The 21,671-nt window shown below is 35.6% G+C and overlaps 1 protein-coding gene across 8 annotated transcripts in view; it reads right to left on the bottom strand.

The window, feature by feature from the left end:
* The window catches only part of NBEA (neurobeachin), a 630,595-nt gene that overhangs the window by 95,595 nt on the left and 513,329 nt on the right, over positions 1 to 21,671 (bottom strand). For all 8 annotated transcript variants that reach the window (XM_079902587.1, XM_079902590.1, XM_079902583.1 and 5 more), the window contains 2 exons: positions 17,944 to 18,059; positions 5,718 to 5,830 (listed from right to left, as the gene is read on the bottom strand). In XM_079902587.1, the coding sequence (XP_079758713.1) occupies positions 5,718 to 5,830; positions 17,944 to 18,059 (229 nt within the window). The remainder of the gene's footprint in view (positions 1 to 5,717; positions 5,831 to 17,943; positions 18,060 to 21,671) is intronic.

Here is a 21,671-nt window from a genome sequence, read left to right as displayed (position 1 = left end):
TAATTTGATCTTTAAGGTTTTGGTAACTTGGAAATTTAAAGAGATGAAAAAGCAATTATTTATTGCATGAAAAATATTTTATATTTTATTAAAAGTTGTTGCTTTTAATTTTATTAAAACAAAATTAAATTGATCTTTTTCACTAGATTTTTTTCAATCACACCAAAGGTGAACTGTCAACTGACAATTACGGAACTTTGTTTTGTAGCCCCCAGTCACTGAATGCCACTGTGTGTTGGACATTATACTAGGTGCCTTACCTCCATTAGGCACAACAACTCTATTTTGTAAATACTATTGTGTTCAATTTAAAGAAGAGGAAACAGAAGTTCAGAGAGCTTAGGAAACATGCCTAAGTCTGTACAGCAGGTGAGAGAGCTACATTTGAACAGAGGTGACATTCTTTGCATGTTCTGTTTACTACCTCTCCTTTTTTTCTCTCAATTTTAATAGATACACATAAAGAAAAACTGAAAAGGTTTGATAATTCTAGGATTAACCTTTCCCAGCATCCAATACAGAGAACAGAAACCTCCAGGATTCACCTTCCTCTGTAACTGAGAGCTGAATGCTTGCTGTAGCCCTGACTGTAGCAGGGACTTTGTGAAGAGCAAGAAAGCCATCTCCAGCTCATATCGCCATCCTGTCCATGGCATCAAAGTCCTGGGGAAAGTATGTCTGGGGCAGAGACATTATCTTTATTTACTTTGTTTCTCATTTTTGGTTCTTATCTGCATAATACTATAAAAATATTGCTACTAATTTTTCCAACATGCTTTTGTTAAGTATTAGATGCTGCTTAAAATGAAATAGAAAGCCATTGCTTTGTCAGTATTGTCAGAACGTTTTGGGGAAGTACGTAAGAAATGCATGTAACAGTTGAATTACGGACCTAGATCAGATATGGGAAGAAATAGATCCAGGAGTAGCTAGATGTTTAAAACCCTTATGTACCCCTCTCATTTGCTTCAGTGAAGCATCCAGGATTCCTCAAGAGACAGCTCCTTCCTTTGCACTGAGGGTGGATCTGGGTTTTATGAGACAAGCAATTCGTAGGAGAGGGGTTCTTTAAGAAAATGAGCATAAAACTATGAACATAAAATTAGGGGCAAGGGATAAAAAGAAGCCCCTGAAACTTGAGGGGTTTTGAAGTTTAAGCCTGATTAGCTTTATTTATTATGGTAAATTTATCTCTGACTCCATTGAATGTCATATATTATAATTATATGTATGTAATAAACAACCTACTGCCTGTTGGTTTTCTCCCTTTATAACCAATGAACATTCCTTGACGGTCAGGACTCTGAAGTCCTCTTAGCACCTTGCAAAGTTCCTTTTACATAGTAGCTATGTGTATACAAACCTGTAATTTATTTGCTATTACCTAGATTATAGAAACTATAAAGAAGAAACTTTCAGATACAATATATTTGACACTTTATAATAATGAGTTGTTTGTTGCTCACCAACTAACCCCCGTTTCTTTCGGAAACAGGAATCCAAATTTCCTCCGGTCAACTCTTAGCCTAGTGCATGAGGAGACATTTTCCGGGATTTCTGGGAAAGGAAAGTTTCTTTTGTCTTCCATGTGAGCTACTTGGTGAGATGCTCTCTCTTTCTTTGGATAGTATGATGTGAGGTCTGGAACTGTTGCAGCCATTCTGCTCCTAAAAGGGGATTGCTGGGAGCTACTGGAGGCCATCCAGCAGAGGGTGAGTGTGAAGTCCACAGATGGGAAGGCAGAGAAGAACAATGGAAAGAACTTCGCTTGGTGGCATTATCTGCAGCACCGGAAATAAATCTGACTGAAAACTAAACCTTCCTCTGAATTTTTTAGTTGTGAGAACCAATGATATTGATTTATTGTTCAAGCCAATTGCTCAAGCTGGGTTGTCTGAAATATTCATTCAAAAGTCCTGATATAACTAGAATTCATAAAGCTAATTTAATGCAGAGCTATAAAGAAAGAGAAGTAATTTTCAACTTGTTTAGGATTGTACATTTCTTAACTTCTTAACTTTTATGCAGTAAAGAATATAAAAATTATTTGGGGCTCCAAATGTTGTTTACTAAGACAAATTCTAGAATTACTCACTGATAGGAATTATTACTTGGGTCCTAATCTCTGTTTAGGAAAAACTTCTTTTGTTATTGGAGATCTTTTAGAATGTTTCTGGTTAATAACATCATTAAAATATTCCAAATCTTCCTTGAGTTTCTGAAGATTACCAAACTCTCCATTAAAAATTTCATTTGTAGTACTGGTTGTAACTACAAGAATTTCACGTGCTTCTCAATGGTCATCTCTTCTCTATAATATTGCATTATTAGCAGTTTTTCCTTCCAGTTATTATATTTCAAATGTCATTTTTCCCATTAGGCATATAATATGATATATTTTCATACATTAAAAACTTGTTTATTAATGATTTTTATCAGGACAGTCTCGGGTTTCTAGCCCATTTGTAAGAAGTTCCTATTAAGAAATTCAATGAAGCATGGGAACAATGCAAGAGTAATTTATTAACACATCAAGAGGCTTTAATTTGCTACCATTTTCCTATCATGTTATTCTGACAGAAAATAAAGAACAAATTGCTAAAGCATGGAACATAGCAGAATTGGAAGAAAAGCTATCTATCTTTAGAGAACCATGGGTTCAAATGTTCACAACATGAAGGACTCTATGTTTGCAAAAGCACAGTTAGTATTCACGTTGCCTAATTTATTTAGGCTGTCTGTTTACCTCTTCTATTTATCTAACACTAAACAAAATTAGGAGAGCACATGTGGGTCAGAAAGGGAAAAGTTCTGCCAAAAGGCATACAGATTAAATAGATCAGCTTTAAAAACCTGAAGAATGTTTACATATTCTAGTTACTGTAGAAACAGTGACTTCCTCATTTAATTTATCTCATTTTTTCTACATGAATAAACTAAAAATCTATAATTACTAGCAAATATTTTACCATATGCCTTATATAATCTATATTAATCATAATGAAGGCCATATTTTCTTTGGTTGGGTTAGTGTTTCAAGAACATTTGAGTCCAAATGTCTTAGTGTACTTGAGCTTGCATTTTCCAAGCTGCTACAGTCCCCACTATACCTACTGTCATAATGTAGGCCTCCCAGATTTCTGGCAATTATCTGAGTTTTTGTCTCAGCTCTGGACTGGACTTTTTCCAAGATGGCTCAGATATGTTTGTTTTATTAACTCCTGTACACTCTTCCCCGTAGTACAGTGCTTGACATACAACAGCAAATCTGTGATAAATATTTGTTGACTGAATGAATGACTGAAAGAATGAACACATAAATGGAGGAAGAAGGGAACTTTGGTCTGTAGGCTTCCTTTCACCAAGATATCCCAGTTGATTTCAAAGAAAAAGGACCTTCTTCCCTGTTCTACAAATAATCTAAAATAGCTACAGTGGTAGTTAGCTCATGAGGTTTTAAGACTACGTATCATGCTACCTGAGAATCTACACTATACATGTTATTGTGTGTGTATATATATATATAGTAGTGTCTAATACATAGTGCCTATTGAATTAATGTTAAATAAAACACATGTAGATAAGATTTTGTTAAAGAACTCGTTTAACAGTTTTCACCTTCATATTGATAAGTTAGTTTGGTTTCTTTTTACACCCAAAGATTACACCTCAACCTTAGCAATTCATGTAAAAAATTCATACCATTCTAATTCCATTACAGATATAGCAGCATATATATATGATCATTATTTAAAATTTGAAACACAATTCAAAGTATATAGCATATAGATGATTCACTGCATTATATTTATATTCATAGCTAATGTTGATATGCTCGGTACTCTTCTAAGTTTTTTATACTTATTAACTCATCAAATCCTCACAACAACCCTACTATTATTGTCACCATTATACAGGTGAGGAAACTAAGGCAAAGAGAAGTGAAATAGTTGTCTAAGGCTGCAAAACGAGTAACAGGCAGAATTAGGATCTAAACCCAGGCAGTCTAGCTCCAGAGTTCTTGTTCCTAACTGCTATTTATTGCCTTTCATGTAGTTCTCTATAAATATAGTACATTCTTATTTAATTTTTGAAGAAAATGATTTTATCTTATTTAATTTGTAATTTTAAAAATTATATTATTATATAAAATAAGAATAATTTTAATCTTATTTAATTTTGCTTCCAGAGGGCAAGCCTTATGAATTACAGTGCTTATATCTACCTAAGCCTGAAATCTTATTTGCACATAGTAATGGTTAAAGATTTTTGTTCAGTTCAAATAACTGTTCACTGGAACAATTACTATATTTGCAACCATATTGAAATTCACTTGCTAGCATTTTTTTTTTTTTAACCAGCTGTGTGACTCTCAGTAAGATGATGGCTAATTGATTCCTTAGGTCCCTTGAGTATCTATAATAGCATAGCTAAAATTAGCAATGAGCTAGCAAGTTTGATAAGGCAGTCACATACAATATAAGAAATAGAGAGTGAATGACAGAGAAGAACATGCAAAAATTAGTATACAGGCTTCAAAAACAGGCTAAGAAATATTCCACGTGTAATAATAGCTCATATTCATGAAGTGCTTCTATGTTCCAAGTACTATGTTACATTCTTTAAATGCACATGTCATTTGACCTTCACAACTGTATGAGGTAGGACAGTATTATTCTCGTATTACAAATAGGGAGATTGAGGCTAAAGGAGAGTGGCTTCTGGTCACACAGCTAGTAAGCAGTGGCATAGAGAACTTCAACTTAGGTGGGTCTAGTTTTCAAAGGCAAGAAAAAAGGCAAGAGAAGGTGTGCTGAGTTAAAAACCATTTGTGGGATTAATTTTAAATTGCTTGCATTTCACGCTTCCCTGCCTTGCAGAACTTCTGCTGCCCTTGTTCATGAGCTCCTCAACTCTCCCCCAACCAAAAGCAAATGTATACGCGTGTGCCTATATGCCTTTCGTGCTGCTGTGGCATGCTAAACCAGACAACTAAGGAGAACAGAAAAGGGAAGGAAATTCAGAGTGAATGGCCTGAGGCTTAATATGGCTAAAGTATTGATATAAACTTTAGGGCTTGGCTCTGATATTAGCTGAGGCTAGAGAAAAGCTTTTGGGCCTTAGTATCTAGTTCTTCACTGAATTTCAAAGAGTTTAGTATCCCACTTAGGTTTCTTCTCAACAAATGAGGCGAACTAACCAGAAATTCGCTTCTTATCCTTATCACCCATTGTGTATTTTTTTCTTGCCATTTTTGGGCCAAATCTTCCCTCTTTTATCTTAACAGACCCTTGACAAATTATTGTGCCCTACTTTCTTTCCAGTAGCAAGCTCCCCTACAGTATGTGTGTATGTATTATGGTCAAGATAACATGTCTTATCACCTAAGAAATACACCACAGAAATTACTGGCCAAATTTTGTACTAATTTTAAGTTTCTCGCCTTGACCTTTAAAACCTAGGCTATCTGAACAACCTCTTCTTACATATGCCCTTTCTCAAATATCCATTTCATTTTGCCATACTGGTACTGATTTATCTTCTTGTAGCTTAATTCCTATGCTAAGCATTGATGAAATTTAGATGCTGACTACAAAAACAGAAGACATTCAGGTTTACTTTCTTACAAACATTAATTGAACATATATACTCTGGTAGAAATGCTTTTAGAATATAGCCTTACGAAGAAAATTGACTTCTATATATTTAAAAGTTACCTTTGATAGATCCCTGAAGTTTCCTGGAAGAGTCAAATCCAATTCTTCTGATTCATAGTTTGTTAATACCCACGGAAACACGGGGTATTGGTTCAGATCATTATATGTCCGTCCTAGTAAAGAAAAAGATAAATGAAAATCTGTATACACTAATTGCTTATCAAAGTGTTCCTGTCCTTCTAATAGATGAGGCAACTATTGCATTGCAGAAGAAAAGTAACTCTTTTGTTTACTGAACTATGCCTTTATTCAATCAAAAGCACTTATAACAATGTGTTTCAAGTGAACTCACTCAATAATAATTAAGAAGTGAGTAACTAGAATTACTTTTTTATAATGTAACTTGTGGTAGTGATTGCTAGCTGTTCGTCATAATCAATTTCTCTCCTTCCTGGGCTAGACCACATTTCTCAGCCTCCCTTATTAGTAGCTATGGCTGTGAGACTTAGTTCTAATCTACAGAATGTGAGCAGAGATGGTATCTGCTGCTTTCAGCCTTGGTCCTCTGCAACTTGTTGCATGGGTGCTCCATGCTCCATCTCTCTTCTGCTGACTATGATGAAGATGCTATTGCCACCCTGGAAGCAGAGCCTGATAAGCTGGGGTCCCTGAAAGTGATCATGGAGGAGGTCACCTGCTGGTCTGCACACTTGCAGATTATGTGATGGTGTTCTACTATAACTAGTATATATCCAGAATTCTATTGCCAGTATACAGCATACTACATTGTGCTTCTATTAAGAATCAATGTAGAGAATTTGCACGTTAACAGAAGTACCCTGAAGCCAGTACGAAAAAGCACCGAGGCAGATGTTATGCACATTTTTTTCACTCCCTTAAGTTCATGAATTTTCTTTTCGTATTATGTTGTTTCACTTTAGTGGAGAGCTGCTGAATGTCAGGCTGAATTTTTTTTTTTTTTTTTTTTGCGGTACGCGGGCCTCTCACTGTTGTGGCCTCTCCCGTTGCGGCGCACAGGCTCCGGACGCGCAGGCTCAGCGGCCATGGCTCACGGGCCCAGCCGCTCCGTGGCATGTGGGATCTTCCCGGACCGGGGCCTGAACCCGTGTCCCCTGCATCGGCAGGTGGACTCTCAACCACTGTGCCACCAGGGAAGCCCTAGGCTGAATTTTGTTTGTTGGTTTTCGTTAGTTTTTGACAGAATGACTTAAGCATTTTAGGTAGGACACTGAAGCCCGTGGGACCGTGGCAAAGCTTAGGGAGAGCACAGGGCTGGCTTACCCTGATAAACTGACACTGAATAACATATGATCAGGTGAAATTAAGAGGAGCAGTATTAAAGAAACAGGGTCCAAAGAAAAATTCCGTTGGACAAGACTGTTTTTTGTAAAAATGCATTATGAACTGATCACAAGACTTTCTAAATTTCCATTCAAATCCATACAAAATAGCGATTTCCCTGATATTAGTGATGATTTCATCTTGTGCTCCTTGTGGCACACCGTGTTAGCATAACAGTAGCACAGATATGCATACATTATCTTATTCGTCATCAAGAACTGAAATTAAATGATACCTACCTCTTGTAGCAACTGGTAACTGTGACTGTGAAATAAAAAAAAAAAAAAAAACAAAAAAACCCCCATAATCTGAGGAAGAACTAAATCTGCTACTATTATAAGCATGAAACCAAATTAATTAATTCACTCAGTAAACATTTTATTCGGTGACTATTTTATCTGTTTCTTATATGAATCTCTGCATTTTACAACACAATTACTTATTGTTTTAAATATGTAAACTAATGTGGGTGTATATTATAAATGTAGGCAATTGATAGAAAGCAGGATGTTGCTTCCACTCTGCATTTCCTGGAGCAAGGTGAGAGTAAGGTTAGGGCTTCCTCTTTGTTCTCTGCCACAGCACTGTTGCAGATGTGTTCTAGCTAATACTTGTCTGCCTCTCCACTAGTCCATAAACTCCAGAATGTAGGGTTTGAGTTTAAAAAAAAAAAAATGCCTCTGTATATTGGCATATTTTGTTTGTCCGATAGATATTTGTTGAAAGAACGAATGCATATGTGATAAAAATGCGATAAAATGAGAGCCAATTTTTAAAAGATGAACAAACCATAAGCCAAATAAAAAAGGAAAATTGCAGGATAGTCTTGTTGGAGGAAGAGGACTATGCCAAGGCACAGAAGTACACATGAGAGAGAGCGGCCTTGTGAATGTGCGTGTTAAACCACCAGACGGAAATATCTGTGGCCGACGAATGCACCTGCTTTATGTTGTAAGTCTACTGTGATGAAAAATAGTGATGAGAATTTGGAACCTTTTGACTACAGTCTTTTGTATATGAAAATAGACTGCTAAAGCAGTACCACTGTAAAATGCACAGTGTAAAATTCTAAAATTTTAAATTTATTACTGAGAGTTTATGTTAACCTAGGACACCTGATTACTCTCAGTGTTTTTTCTATGCATGTATATATACAGAGAGTCTAGACTGGCTGGGCAGAGCTATTTCTGGGATTGTAAGTAGGACCGTGGCATATTTAGTGCTCTGCCATTTTCTGGGTTAAAAATCTATAGATTTTAATGGAAAAGAGGTCTTCCAATATATGTGTATTTTAAGAGAATAATTTGATGTTATTTATGTAACGTATTTTCTATTACTTATGTAAATCAATGGCTGAAAATTAGACATAATAACTGTTTTTAAATTTTCTAATGAAGTTTCATAACTTAAGGAAAAACTGTCAAACTAAAATAAATAAAAAGCCAATTTACATTAACTCAGTACTTAAATGTATCATATAAGTAGAAACAGCATAAAAATAGAGACTATACTTGAAGACACTAGCCTTTCACTAGAAATGATTTTCTAATTAAAGAAAAGATATAATGCTATTTTTGGAAAAAATACAAAGAAAGGAAGGTATCTTTAACATACACACACACACACAAATTGACTGCTGTCTACAGTCACAGCTCATGGTAATTAATCTATCCTGCATTTTTTGTTAATTCACTTTTAATAATCTTTGGAAGATTCTTTAAAAATAAATGCTTAGAAAAATTTAGTAAGTTTTAAATTACTAAAGCTTTATAGCACATTTTAAATCTAAGAAATACAATCAACTATATAAACAGATGTTCTGACAGTTACATTAAAACCTTTTTATATAAAACTTTCCACATAAAAGCTTTGCAACATGGACAGTTAATATATTATTTTTCATTTGAATTAAAAATTCACAATGTATTTAAAACTCACATGGATGAAGTTGGTACTCTGGGATTTTGCATTTATAAATTTTAGCCATGAATTAGCATTATTACTTTAATTATTCTACTGAACACCTTTGTGAAATGAAAAAAAAAAAAAAAAACAAAAAACCCTGCTGTGTACCGAATTAACCAAAAAAGTGAAATATTTCCAAAATAATATCTGTTAAGTTCTGGCACATCTAGGTACTTATTAATTTTTTTTAGGATAATTGAAATTTAGTAAACAACCTTGTGCTGTTATTTCCTTTGCCAGCAGTAATGGGTGCAGAGTTTTTTTTACTAACTATGCTTCTAAGGACTTAACTTGGAAGATGAATATTAATTATCACAAGCCTATGACACTAATCTACTCAAACAATAAAAATGAAGCACAGTAAATGAGATTTCAGAAACACTAGATATGTTTCTTCGTTTAAAAAAAAAAACTTTTAATTAAAGCATCCAATTTAATGTTTTTATATGGCACTTTAGTTTTGAAGGTAAAGTGATCTAGAGACAGCTGACAAAGAAATTATAACTGCAATTCCTTGGTGAAAATGTTAATGACAGCAAAATATTGTTTAATTAGATGATTGCAGCATCTGGATTAGCACTCTTTAAGAGCGATGTTCCTGTGCTTGTCTGCTTCTTCGCACTTTACAGACATTTTGTCATCTCTAGGTCATTAGGAAAGAATTTTTAATGATTTTTCTAGAAGCAAGCAGTTCAAGTTACATTTAATTAGATGACAATAATAAGCCCAACACATGCAGTAGCTAAATATATACATAATTAACCAGGGAGGGCTTGTACATCACAGAGTAAAAAAAGTAGAAAATGCTAAACAGGAGAAAAAGGTTGGGGTTGAGGAAGCTGTGCTGAATTCATTAGCCGATCATATGAAAAACAACTCAAAAACCTTTTAAAAAACCTCCCAAACCTAACGGGATCATTTACACTAAGCTATGTTAGCAGTCAATGTGCTATTTTTTTTTTTTTAATGTAAGAATGCCAGATTTTAAGTCATGTTCATAGTATTATCTAATAAGGCATAAAATAGGCATAGGCTGTATCTTTTGGAACACAATAAACAGAAATTAGGTCAACTCTGGGAATTAGAAGCTGAACCCACATTTTTAGTTAAACTCTATGCATCACTAAAAATCTTCCAAAACTTAATGTTCTTCAAAAATTAAGAAAACAAAACCCAGTTGTTTCAAAATAGTTAAATTATACCACAGTACTAAGCTAGACTTTCATTCAGTTTTTAAGATCATGATTTCAAATACTATTTAATGAGATGGAAAAAGAAGGATGAACGTGTATGTGTAGCAGATTCCCAAAGATTACCACACACAGAAAAAGAAAAAAACAGAAAAATCACCAAAACATTAATTATGATATTTATGGCTAGTCTTCAAGTAATTAAATTTTTAAATTACACTTTTCTATATTTCCAATTTTCTATAATGAATATTTATTAAATATATAAATATAACAAAAGAAAGGCCATGAAAAAATTTATGGGCCTTTAGGTGTCCTTTCAAAACAGTATGTCTTCTGAATATTTGACAAGCTTCTTTTACTATATAAAGTATCTTTACAAAACTTACATACATATAGGATAATGTGTTTATTTATATGCAATTATATATGTCACAGGAGGGTCTAAAAATCTACATACTGTATTGTATTAATACTAGGACACTGCTGTTGTATGCTTTATAGAAAGTCTTATTATTATTATTTTTTAAAATTTATTTATTTATTTATTTATTTTTGGCTGTGCTGGGTCTTCGTTTCTGTGTGAGGGCTTTCTCTAGTTGTGGCAAGCGGAGGCCACTCTTCATCGCGGTGCACGGGCCTCTCACTATCGTGGCCTCTCTTGTTGCGGAGCACAGGCTCCAGACACGCAGGCTCAGTAGTTGTGGCTCACGGGCCTAGTTGCTCCGTGGCATGTGGGATCTTCCCAGACCAGGGCTCGAACCCGTGTCCCCTGCATTGGCAGGCGGACTCTCAACCACTGCGCCACCAGGGAAGCCCAGAAAGTCTTATTTTTAAAAGCAATTAAAAAGGAGAAAAGACAAATTGGCCAAGTATGAGAGACCTCAAGAAATGGAGAACAAGAAATGGGTCATAAAATGTATTTCACATTTCATGTTAAAAGAATATTTTGGAGAAAAAAAAGGTACATCTGAGAGGGTAAGAGAGTTACTAGAATATTTTTATTGAAAATTTGAATTTATTAAGTCACATTGACCTATATTTTTAAAAACCAGAAGCCAGAAGCCAGAAAGGGTTGCTTCATCTTCTCAATCAGATTCTATTCTATAACTCTTCTCTTTAATCCAGGAAATTTAAAGAATCCCTCATCCAGCAATTCTAGTGAATTCACATAATAGATCATAAAATCATGCAAACACAAAGCATAAATATTAAGTCAGTTCAGTTTGATGAGCATTTATCAAGCAAAACTTTGACCTCATAATCTTACTGGAAAGAAGAGATACAGACATAAAATCCAAGGATGCATTATCCTAAGTGCCAACATGGGTGGCATAGACAGCGCTATAGAAGATGTGAATGCTACAGGAGATTAAGACAATTATCGTAAGGTAAATCTTTTAAGAATATATGTGTGAGGAGGTGGTTCTCAAAGTGCAAACCTTGGACCAGTGGCATCAGCTTCACCTAGGTACTTGTTAGAAATACAAATTATTGAGGCCCACCCTAAACCTACTGAATCAGAACCTGTTGGTTTCAGCAAGCCCTCCAGGTGATTCTGAGAACCACTCTAACCTAGATGGGGGGATGGTGGTTGTATCACCCATGTCGTGGCTGGTGGCCTTCTCCAGGATTATCCAGGAGTTGCCATGATCAGAAGAAAGCTCTTTCATGCAAGGTCGTGTCTCCTTTCCAGGAGTCTGCATCCAATGACTGCAAAGTGGAGGTAATGAAGGCCTGGCCGCCTTGTCTCAGGGCAAGACACCTCTGAAGGGATCTGCTGAGGCCTTTGCTGCAATTACTCTGGGGTTCATTTTTCTCCTTCTGCCCGCTTCTACTTTCTTCACTCCCCTCACAGATGTTGATCCCAAGGACACTCTCCAATAAACTTCCTGCAAGCAAATCTCTGCCTCAGACTCTTTCTCTGGATCTGAGACCTAGGTGAACACAGTACTAGGGTCTACATTAGAGATGATAATTCCAGGCCCAGATCTAGTACTAGAATAGGCCTGTGGACAAAAGTCATGATGGTAAATAAACTTCAAAAGTTCTTCTGATGAAATATAAATTAAAAATGTCCAAAAATCGTTCATTGTTTCAGTCTTAAAAGTAGTTACAGATTAAGGCCAATGGTTGGAGGTGAAATTGAATGGTGCCATGATATCCCGAGGCAGTATGGTACAGTAAGTGAGTGAAGCTCTACAACCGAACTACCTACATTAGAATCCTGACTTCTTCACTTAATTAGCTCTGTGACTTGGGCGAGCTATTTACTTCTCTGCACCTCATTTCCTCATTGGTGAAATGGGGATAGGAACTCTGGGGTTATTGTTAGGATTAAATGAGTAAATACACATAAAACACTTAGAACCATATTTGCAACACTGTAAACTGCTCAGTAAACATTAACCATTATTTGCCATTTTTTTCTGAATGCTGATATTAATATTAAAGAACTGTATCAAAAAGAAATGGTAAAACTAAACAAATAATAAAAAGGTTTTTCCTGAATCTTAATATTAAGAATAATTAAAGAGGGCTTCCCTGGGGGCGCAGTGGTTGAAAGTCCGCCTGCCAGTGCAGGGGACATGGGTTCGTGCCCCGGTCCGGGAGGATCCCACGTGCCGCGGAGCGGCTGGGTCCATGAGCCATGGCCGCTGAGCCTGCGCGTCCGGAGCCTGTGCTCCGCAGCGGGAGAGGCCACAACAGTGAGAGGCCCGCGTACCGCAAAAAAAAAAAATTAATAAAAAAAAAAAATAATAATTAAAGAAATGTTTAAAGAAGACTATGATAAGATATAATCCAACCATTTCTTGCCTTTGGATTACCCAGGAAATAAAATATAATTTGTCAATAAGAACACTAACATCTCTCAAGAAATGATAAATCTAAAATTTCAATCAATTGACTTACAAGTATTTATTGAACAATAACTGTATCCCTAAAACTGTGCTATGAAACAACATGATCATTTAGTGGAACCCAGGTTAGTAAAAGTGGTATTGGTACAATTTAACATCTTTATAGTTCCCTTTATTCTAGGAACCTTCAGAGTCCTTTCTTTCGAGAACTCCGAAAAGTGTTCCATTAAGAGGAGATGAATGGATATGAACGGATATATAATATTCTCCACAAATCAGGAAAACAGACAATTCTAACTGCTTCCTAAATAAGTACTCAATCGTGGCTTTGGTGAAGCTTCTCTATAATACCATCACCCATATCTTTAATGCTGGTGCTCAGTATAAACTGGCACCCCTACTCAGAACTTCAGGATGATGGCAAAGGAAGAATTAGCAGGGATACATATATTCAGGGAGAGTACCTCAGGGTATTTATATTCATAACTTTTTCCAATTTGTCATTCTACTTCTGTATGAAGGTTCATTTTGTCTGGATAATCATCTACGTATGACAAAATTCTTAGAGTTCATTTAAAGCCCATCTTTTCTACGAGGCCTCCCTTGATTAGACTATTTCATACTAACCTTTCACTTCTCTAAACTTTCACTACAGTTAATGACACTTAATCACATGCTTTCTTGTATGTTCTAGATGTTTTCATATGCAAATCTTGTTCTGATAATTAGATCTTAAATGGCTAGAGCAATGATACTCAAACTGTGCAGGAGAACCACCTAGAAGGCTTGCTAAAACGCAGAGCTGGGCCCCACTCAGAGTTTCTGATTCAGCAGGTTTGAGGGGTCTGAGAATTTGCATCTCCAAGTCCCCAGGCAATACTAATACTGCCAGTCAGGGGACCACACTTTGTCAACCACTAAACTAGAGCATATTACAATGACTTCTACTTTTTATATAATGACATCGTGCATTAGATCCTTTACTTACTTTTTTTCTTTGCCATACCTGTTGTCACTACTCTAATCCAATTTTTGACTCCACATTTTTTTTCCCCCCTTGGAGTGGCTTCTGCTTACTTTCCAGTGAATTTGTACTCATATTTCAATTTTCAACTTAAATGTTGCCTGTGAGAAGCCTATGAAAAGACTATGAGAAGCTTTTCCTGTAAATGTAATGCCTTCTGGACCTTAGACTTCAAATAGCTTTGTATATTTTCTCATTATAATAATTACAGCTTTTTGCTGGAATTACTGGTGTACATGTCTGTTTTCCTGACTATACTATGACTCCTTCGAAGGCAAAAACCATACTTTGCTTTCCTCTGAAGTGTCACTGCGAAATAGAGTGTGTGACACATAGTAAAGTGTTCAGTAACTATTTATTAAAATGATGAGCAAGTTGATTTCATATCTAGAGTCCTGTAAGGCTCTCCTAACAGCTCTCCCTAACTTTAAGGTATTTTATTTCTGATTCATGCCATATATAACTAGCAGTTTAATTGTCCTGAAATTCCATACTGCATTGCCTTCTACTACAGAACTATACAGACTCCTGGATTCAGGCTCTTTACAGTCTGGCTCTTACCTGTAGCTCCAATAGTATCTCCTATTATTCTCTGCTGCAGCCAAGATATGATACTCATGTCCACTGAACACATAACACATATTCAACTGGGAGAAATTTGTAAAGCTCCGCTCTTTTTCTTCTCCTCAAACACATTCATAAAATTTCTGTACTCTGCTTAGCTCTTGCAGCATTCACCATTTATAGCACTTATTCAGCACTTACCATCAGCTGTCTTAAAATGCTCTCTTATGCATTTCATTCACCCATCTAGTTATAAGCGCTCTGAGTTCCTAGTTCCTACCTTATACTTCTTTTTATCGCATTGTCTACAACAGACAGACTTAAATGTTTAGTTATAATCATTGTAAAGAAAATACCCAACAAATTCTTAAAAGAAAAAACCCAGTGGTCTATACATTTTTTATGTCACGAAATAAAACAGACCCCAAGTACTCAAAAGAAGATAGGAAGACAGTCAAATTCCCCTTACAACCTGCATGTTCTGGCTCAGAATCCCACCTGTCTCAAACAGCAAAAAAGCCATGTCCATACTGCTCAGGGGCAGCTTTTAGAAGGGATCATGATGTTATCTCTATCAGACCGCAATCTTTCTAGAGATAGACATAGAAACAAACTCCCAGAAAGCAGCAGGCATGAAGTGGGTGGTGGTTATAGGTGGAAGTATACCACATTGCGGGAAATGTGGCTGACATGAGTAAAAGGCAGTGAGAAGGGATGGAGACTAGAAGAATCCTTTAACACAGTGAACTAGATAACACTCCATCCAGAGGATAGACAGAGAGAATCCCATCTTAGAGTAGCAGAACCTTTTAGTAAGAATACTAGCTCCACTGGAAACTGAACTACAAATGAGGTACATCACCCTGTCTTCCAGTGTTAATTCCAAAAGCTCCAAAGGGGTAGCACAGTCAAGGAAAAAAAAATCATGTGCTTATCTATGACATATGGTAGACAATGAGTCTTGATAGATCTTTCAAGATAGATAATAGAAAAACCTAACAGAGGGAATATGGAAGAATACTGCAGAAGAATGAAAAAAGAACATTATCCTGAAAAATCAGATAAAGATCCATGTAGCTAAAAACAATATACTGTATTAAAGAGAAGAAAATTTTAATAGAGTTGAAATCCTTCCTAATATGCAAAAGTATATGGACTCCAAAAAATAAGTGTTTCATAGTAATATGGATTCTGGTAGTAAATTGTATTGACAAAGATAAGCAATGAATGAGAAGTAAATTGAGTTAAAGTTCTTATTTTGCGTAGGAGTGGTTTAAAATGTTGATTCATTTTTGAGTTCAAAAGGAAGAGAAATATATTTTAGAGGATTTTTAAAAAATTTAAACATATCAATATTAATTCTCTAGGAGAATTAGTAGCAAAAAGCCTATGTTCTAAATCACTAAAAAAGTAGGCAAAATTTATTTATATGGCCAAAGACAAACAAAACAATGTGAAAGGCAAGAAAATATTGAAAGCAATAGTATAATACAAGATGATATAAGACCAAACATATCAGTTACTAAAACAGATGGAGAGACTTCCCTGGTGGCACAGTGGTGAAGAATCCGCCTGCCAATGCAGGGGACATGGGTTTGAGCCCTAGTCCAGGAAGATCCCACATGCTGCAGAGCAACTAAGCCTGTGCGCCACAGGTACTGAGCCCGCCTGCCACAATAACTGACGCCTGCGTGCGTAGAGCCTGTGCTCCACAACAAAGAGAAGGCACCGCAATGAGAAGCCCGCACACCGCAATGAATAGTAGCCCCCGCTCGCCGCAACTAGAGAAAGCCTGCTGAGCAACAAAGACCCAACACAGACAAAATTAAATAAATAAATAAATAAATAAATAAATAAAAAGACAGATGGAAACAGATATCAAACATGGCTACTGAAAGATTTAAAGTACAAGACAGAGTTAAAACTTGAAATTCCACCTATGCTCTAGGACACAGAGTTGGCAGATCTGAGAGTCTATCCCCTTCACTTTGGTAATGAAGCTTATGCTACATCATGCTGTTCACCTAAACATGCTAATGAAAAGGTTCTTTATATTTCAGATGTTTAAGTTCATTCTATCTCTATATGTAAATGTGTTAATTAAATAGTATAACACATTTCCTTTATCTTTGAGGAAGTAAATAGGTTTCTTTAAGATATATACATTGTATACACTGATATGTGACTATATATGAAATATGTCATGAAGATATATGTATATAATGGAGATGTGGGTATAAAATATAGAATAAAATTAGTATATGTAATAAAACAGTTCTTTGGTTGTAGCTCTAGCATCCTATTAGCAAAGGAATTAACATTACAATATGTACTAAATGATTAAAATGCAAAACCATTTCAAGCAACTTTTTTATCCCTTTTTGTTGACAAATCAAATTCTCTTGTCTATGTAATACACATCTATATCATCCATATTTAATATATGCCACAGCATCCATATTCGCACATATATGATAGATTAAAAAGAGGAATATTACAGTTATCCTTTTAAGCAATGATTCAGAGAACAGGGCTCTCAATTCATAGTTTTGAGCATTCATTCAAAAAAGAACAATGATCAGAGGTAGGCATATGCATTTATGTAGTTTTAAATTCATCCGATTGTAAAAAGTTTTTGTAGAGCCTGATTTACAGAAGTAAACTCTTTGTAATTCAACATGAATAAGGGCTTTGGAGCTTAATTTAGTAAAAAAGAAAAAGGCACTTAAATCTCATAGAGAGGTTCAGCCACTGACAACCACTGATTTAGCAGAAAAACAAAGCCACTACCTTCTCTTAATTTACAAGCATGGTACTGCTGAGGCTGATGGCAGTTACTCATCATTTAGAAATGTAATCTGATTTTATATTTCCATTTGAAGATTTTAAGAAAAAAAAAAATGCTGTAACCCAATCATGCCATAATCCAGGTGACATCTGTACTAGGCAGAATCCTGTTGTTATTCTCCTGTCTAGCTGCTACTGCTGAGAATGACAAAGTAGTGAAATTACATTTTCCCATTATTATTTCCAGACACTCTCTGGCAATGGTTTGTTGACTCTAATAAACCGTCAGACAAAGCTGTCAGCAAAGGAAATGGCAGAAGGAGAGCAAGAAAAAGCCTCTTCAACAGTAAATGCACCTAAACCGTGGTACTAGCTTGTATAGTTTCTGATAGCAATTTAATGTGAGTGCTTCAATATTTATTCTAAGGCTGTATTTGAATTCTAAGGCGAACAATGCATTCCATCAAGTCACATTACCGAAGATTTTTGATGAACATAAACATATTATGAGATTAAAGAATAAGATGTCTTACCTGCTATAGTATTAAGAAACATCAAATATTCGAAGTTTGAAATTTCCCTTCTTTGCCAACGCTGAGTCATGTTGGAAGATTTATAAAGCTGTCGAGGAGTGGCTAGTGATATCCTCCTAGCAATTAAGCAAACCATAACAAAAAGTCTCTTTTAACTCATGACTTTTAAAAGTCCAATAATAACTAATGTATTGATTTGATATTATTGAATTTATGGTTTATCTTTCTGAGATAAATTACAAAATATATTTTAGCTGTAGATATTAGCAATATTTGAAAAATCTGTTATAGAGAAGATATATTTATTTACTGAGGATAAACCAATATGAAAGCACTTATTGGTATAATATGGCTCCAAGTGGGTATTTTATGTCAATAACAAAAAAGGTGAAACTATGCTCAAAATAAGGCAAAGTAGCTTTTGAACACTACAGCAAACCTACTGCATACTACAAAGCTAGGTAGACAGTCAACAGCTTAAAGGCATTTGACTTAACCCTTATATACTTAATGCTGCCACTGAACTTTCCACGCCTGCCTCTGCCACACGTGCACAGCCTCTAACCACACGACACCCATCCCCCTATGAGGTCAGAAACAAACAACTGGGAACTTTGAAAACGTACGAATTCATAAGGGACATAGGAATATCGTAAGGGAGTAAATCAGGATAATTTGTGTAAATTATGAACCTTTGAAGGTACAATGTGTTCCTATAAAAAATAATGAAAGCTGGCTGTATTTGTAGAAGTACGATAAGGCTAACTGAGTTTCTAAAACATTCATCACTTAAAATAGAAGTTCCCAAACTTTTTGTATTTATGCCACCTTTAGGGTCTCAGGAATTTTTTCATGGCGCCCCTAGCCCAAGAGAGACACCTAACGGTTCTGTTTATTATGTAGTTAGGTCTAAATAACTGAATACTTGAGCCTTAACAACTTAGTAGCTCTTTGAGAATATAATACTCAAAAATTGAAAGAAAAATAATATTTTATTTCATTCTTAACTAACGACAATTACTTAACTAAAGGAATGTATTGCACACCTGTTGGTCACTGTGCAACTTAAACCTTGGAATCATATCTGACACCACCACCTTCAATGCCTGTTCCACGTGAATTTTCATGCAGCATTTTTATTTTTTTATTACCAGAGCAACCCCTATAAACTAGTTTCACAAAGCTAAGATGGCATCAAAAAGCATGCAAGAATGCAGTCCTATCAAATGTTGAAACTTAGAACTAACTCAGGCTAAGAGTTTGTGCAGCGTCTAACAGATGTTGTTGTGTTTCCCTAAAAAATATTAAATGCCCTTCAGTAGCCCTGAGAGTGCACTGTGACATCTCAGGGCTCCGTGGTGCTTATTTTGGGAACTGCGGACCTAAGACTATTTTTGTCACCCATGTATTATTACCATATGTTTCTGTTCACATGGGATCTTAATAGGCATGGCAGGAGCTAAGATATATGTTAGTTGAGGTAAAGGAGGGAGGAAAGAAGAATGGGAAGAAACTTGTTATCTCAAATTCAAATCTGAATTAAGAATTTTAAAAATAATTATGTGTAACTCAATGTTTAAAATATTAATGTAATATGTTGTAGCAGCCTGGTCACATATTAACATTTTTGAAGAACTTTCCTAGTTACATATATTTGAGATAATAGATCCTACTGACTCCAAAAGAACTATGTAAGTCTAATGATTCACTTCATTGCAATAGTAAAGGGCATATATATTTCATACTTCAATTCTATAATTCAGCATACTTTTCAATTAATTGGTGATATGATTTTCACAGGGCTACTTAGAGGGCTTCCAGATTTTGATCCATACTGGCACCACTTTTCAAAATTTTCCAGATACACTCTCATTCATACAACCATTTATGTTATAAACTTTTGCCTTGATTCTGACTTTGTCATGGCAACATGCTACAATATTTTCTGAATTATCAAAGAATTAATAAACTATGTTTACCCAATTATTATTTGCTACTATTATAATTATGTGCTTAGTCCAACTTTTGTTGGATTACTATCATAATCATATTCTTGCTAATCTGACTAAAATTCTTACCTGCAACATGCTTAGTCTGCTAAAAGCAATGTATATAATAAAGTTGTACATTTATTTGTTGACATTTTAAACCTAGACAATTTAAGAAGAAAACTGCTAACCTGGAAATAATTCTGAGCACCAAAAACACTCAAAAACCAAGACCAAACAAATCTCGATAAGGGGAAATAAGAGGAATCATGGGAGAAAATTATCCTGTCATTCTTAGAGTATGCAGTGGTGAAGAAAAATATGAGCAAACGAAATGAATTTAGAAAATCAGATTACTATTAGCAAGTTCAGGGAAAGGATCAGCTTTTCCTGTTTACTGCTTTCTCTTTTCTACTATAAACTCACTGAGAGCAGGAACTGTTTTACACACTGTTATGTCCTTAGCATTTAGCAATGCTTGACCTAGGGTCTCAATAAGTGTATACTAAATGACTTGAATTCTTGGACATCTATCCTAAAATTAAAAAATGGCTAAAGAGAGATGAAATTCAAAAAGAAATTAAATAATTCAATCATAAGGCGAAGCAAAATGGGAAACAGTAAATCAATAGGGCTATTCAAAATATCCTATAAAAAATTATATATTAGAATGAGGATAGTTGGTACATATTTGGGCTACGGTAAAATGCTTTTAGAATTGGGGGATAAGAAGAAGATAAAATTGCCCTGTGGAAAAAAATATTAAGTACCATAACAAATGGTGACCATTTAAAATCATTAACTCTATGTATGCAATCAGGTGTATTCTTAGTAAGTAAAGAATCTAACTAAATCCAAAGTTTATTGATTGTAATGACTGTCTGAATAGAAAATACATTAACCAAACAATGACAATCAGTATGGAGTCTAGAAAATGGTCAAGTTTTTTGTCAGTATTTTTCTTTTGTTACGCAGGGGTAAAGGTATTGTTCTTTTGACCAATGTGGATCACTTTGATAGAAGAAACAAAATAGAAATTAAGAGAGTGGGCTATGATCTTGGGCAAGATAAGTAACTTCCCTAACCAAAAATTTCCTATCTGTAAAGTGGGATAAGAATACCATTAAGAATCCACATTAAGGGGCTTCCCTGGTGGCGCAGTGGTTGAGGTCCGCCTGCCAATGCGGGGGACACGGGTTCATGCCCCGGTCCGGGAAGATCCCACATGCCGCGGAGCGGCTGGGCCCGTGAGCCATGGCCACTGAGCCTGTGCGTCCGGAGCCTGTGCTCTGCAACGGGAGAGGCCGCAGTGGTGAGAGGCCCGCGTACCGCAAAAAAAAAAAAAAAAAAAAAGGATCCACATTAAGAACATGGTTGTTTTAAGAATTAAGGGCTGAGAGCCCCTCTGCCATGTGAAGACACATCGAGAAGGTAACCATCTATGAACCTGGAGTTGGGATCTCACCAGACACCAAATCTACTGGTGCCTTGATCTTGGACTTTCTAGCCTCCAGAATTGCCAGAAATAAACATCTGTTGTTTATAAGCCCAAAACAAACAAAAAAGAATTAAAGGAAATAATGCTTATAAACTAAAACACAAAATATAGTCCCTGGCACATGGAGAGTGCTCAGCAAATGAGACCCATGGGTATAAATTAAAGGGGCATTCATTAGGCTATGCTAGCTTAGTGGAAATATTCCTTCTGTTCTAAATTTTTGGAATGCGATCTCTTCGGTG

This window comes from Stenella coeruleoalba, assembly GCF_951394435.1.
Source record: "Stenella coeruleoalba genome assembly, chromosome: 18".
NCBI lineage: Eukaryota > Metazoa > Chordata > Mammalia > Artiodactyla > Delphinidae > Stenella > Stenella coeruleoalba.
This window is presented reverse-complemented; position numbering and strand designations above follow the sequence as displayed.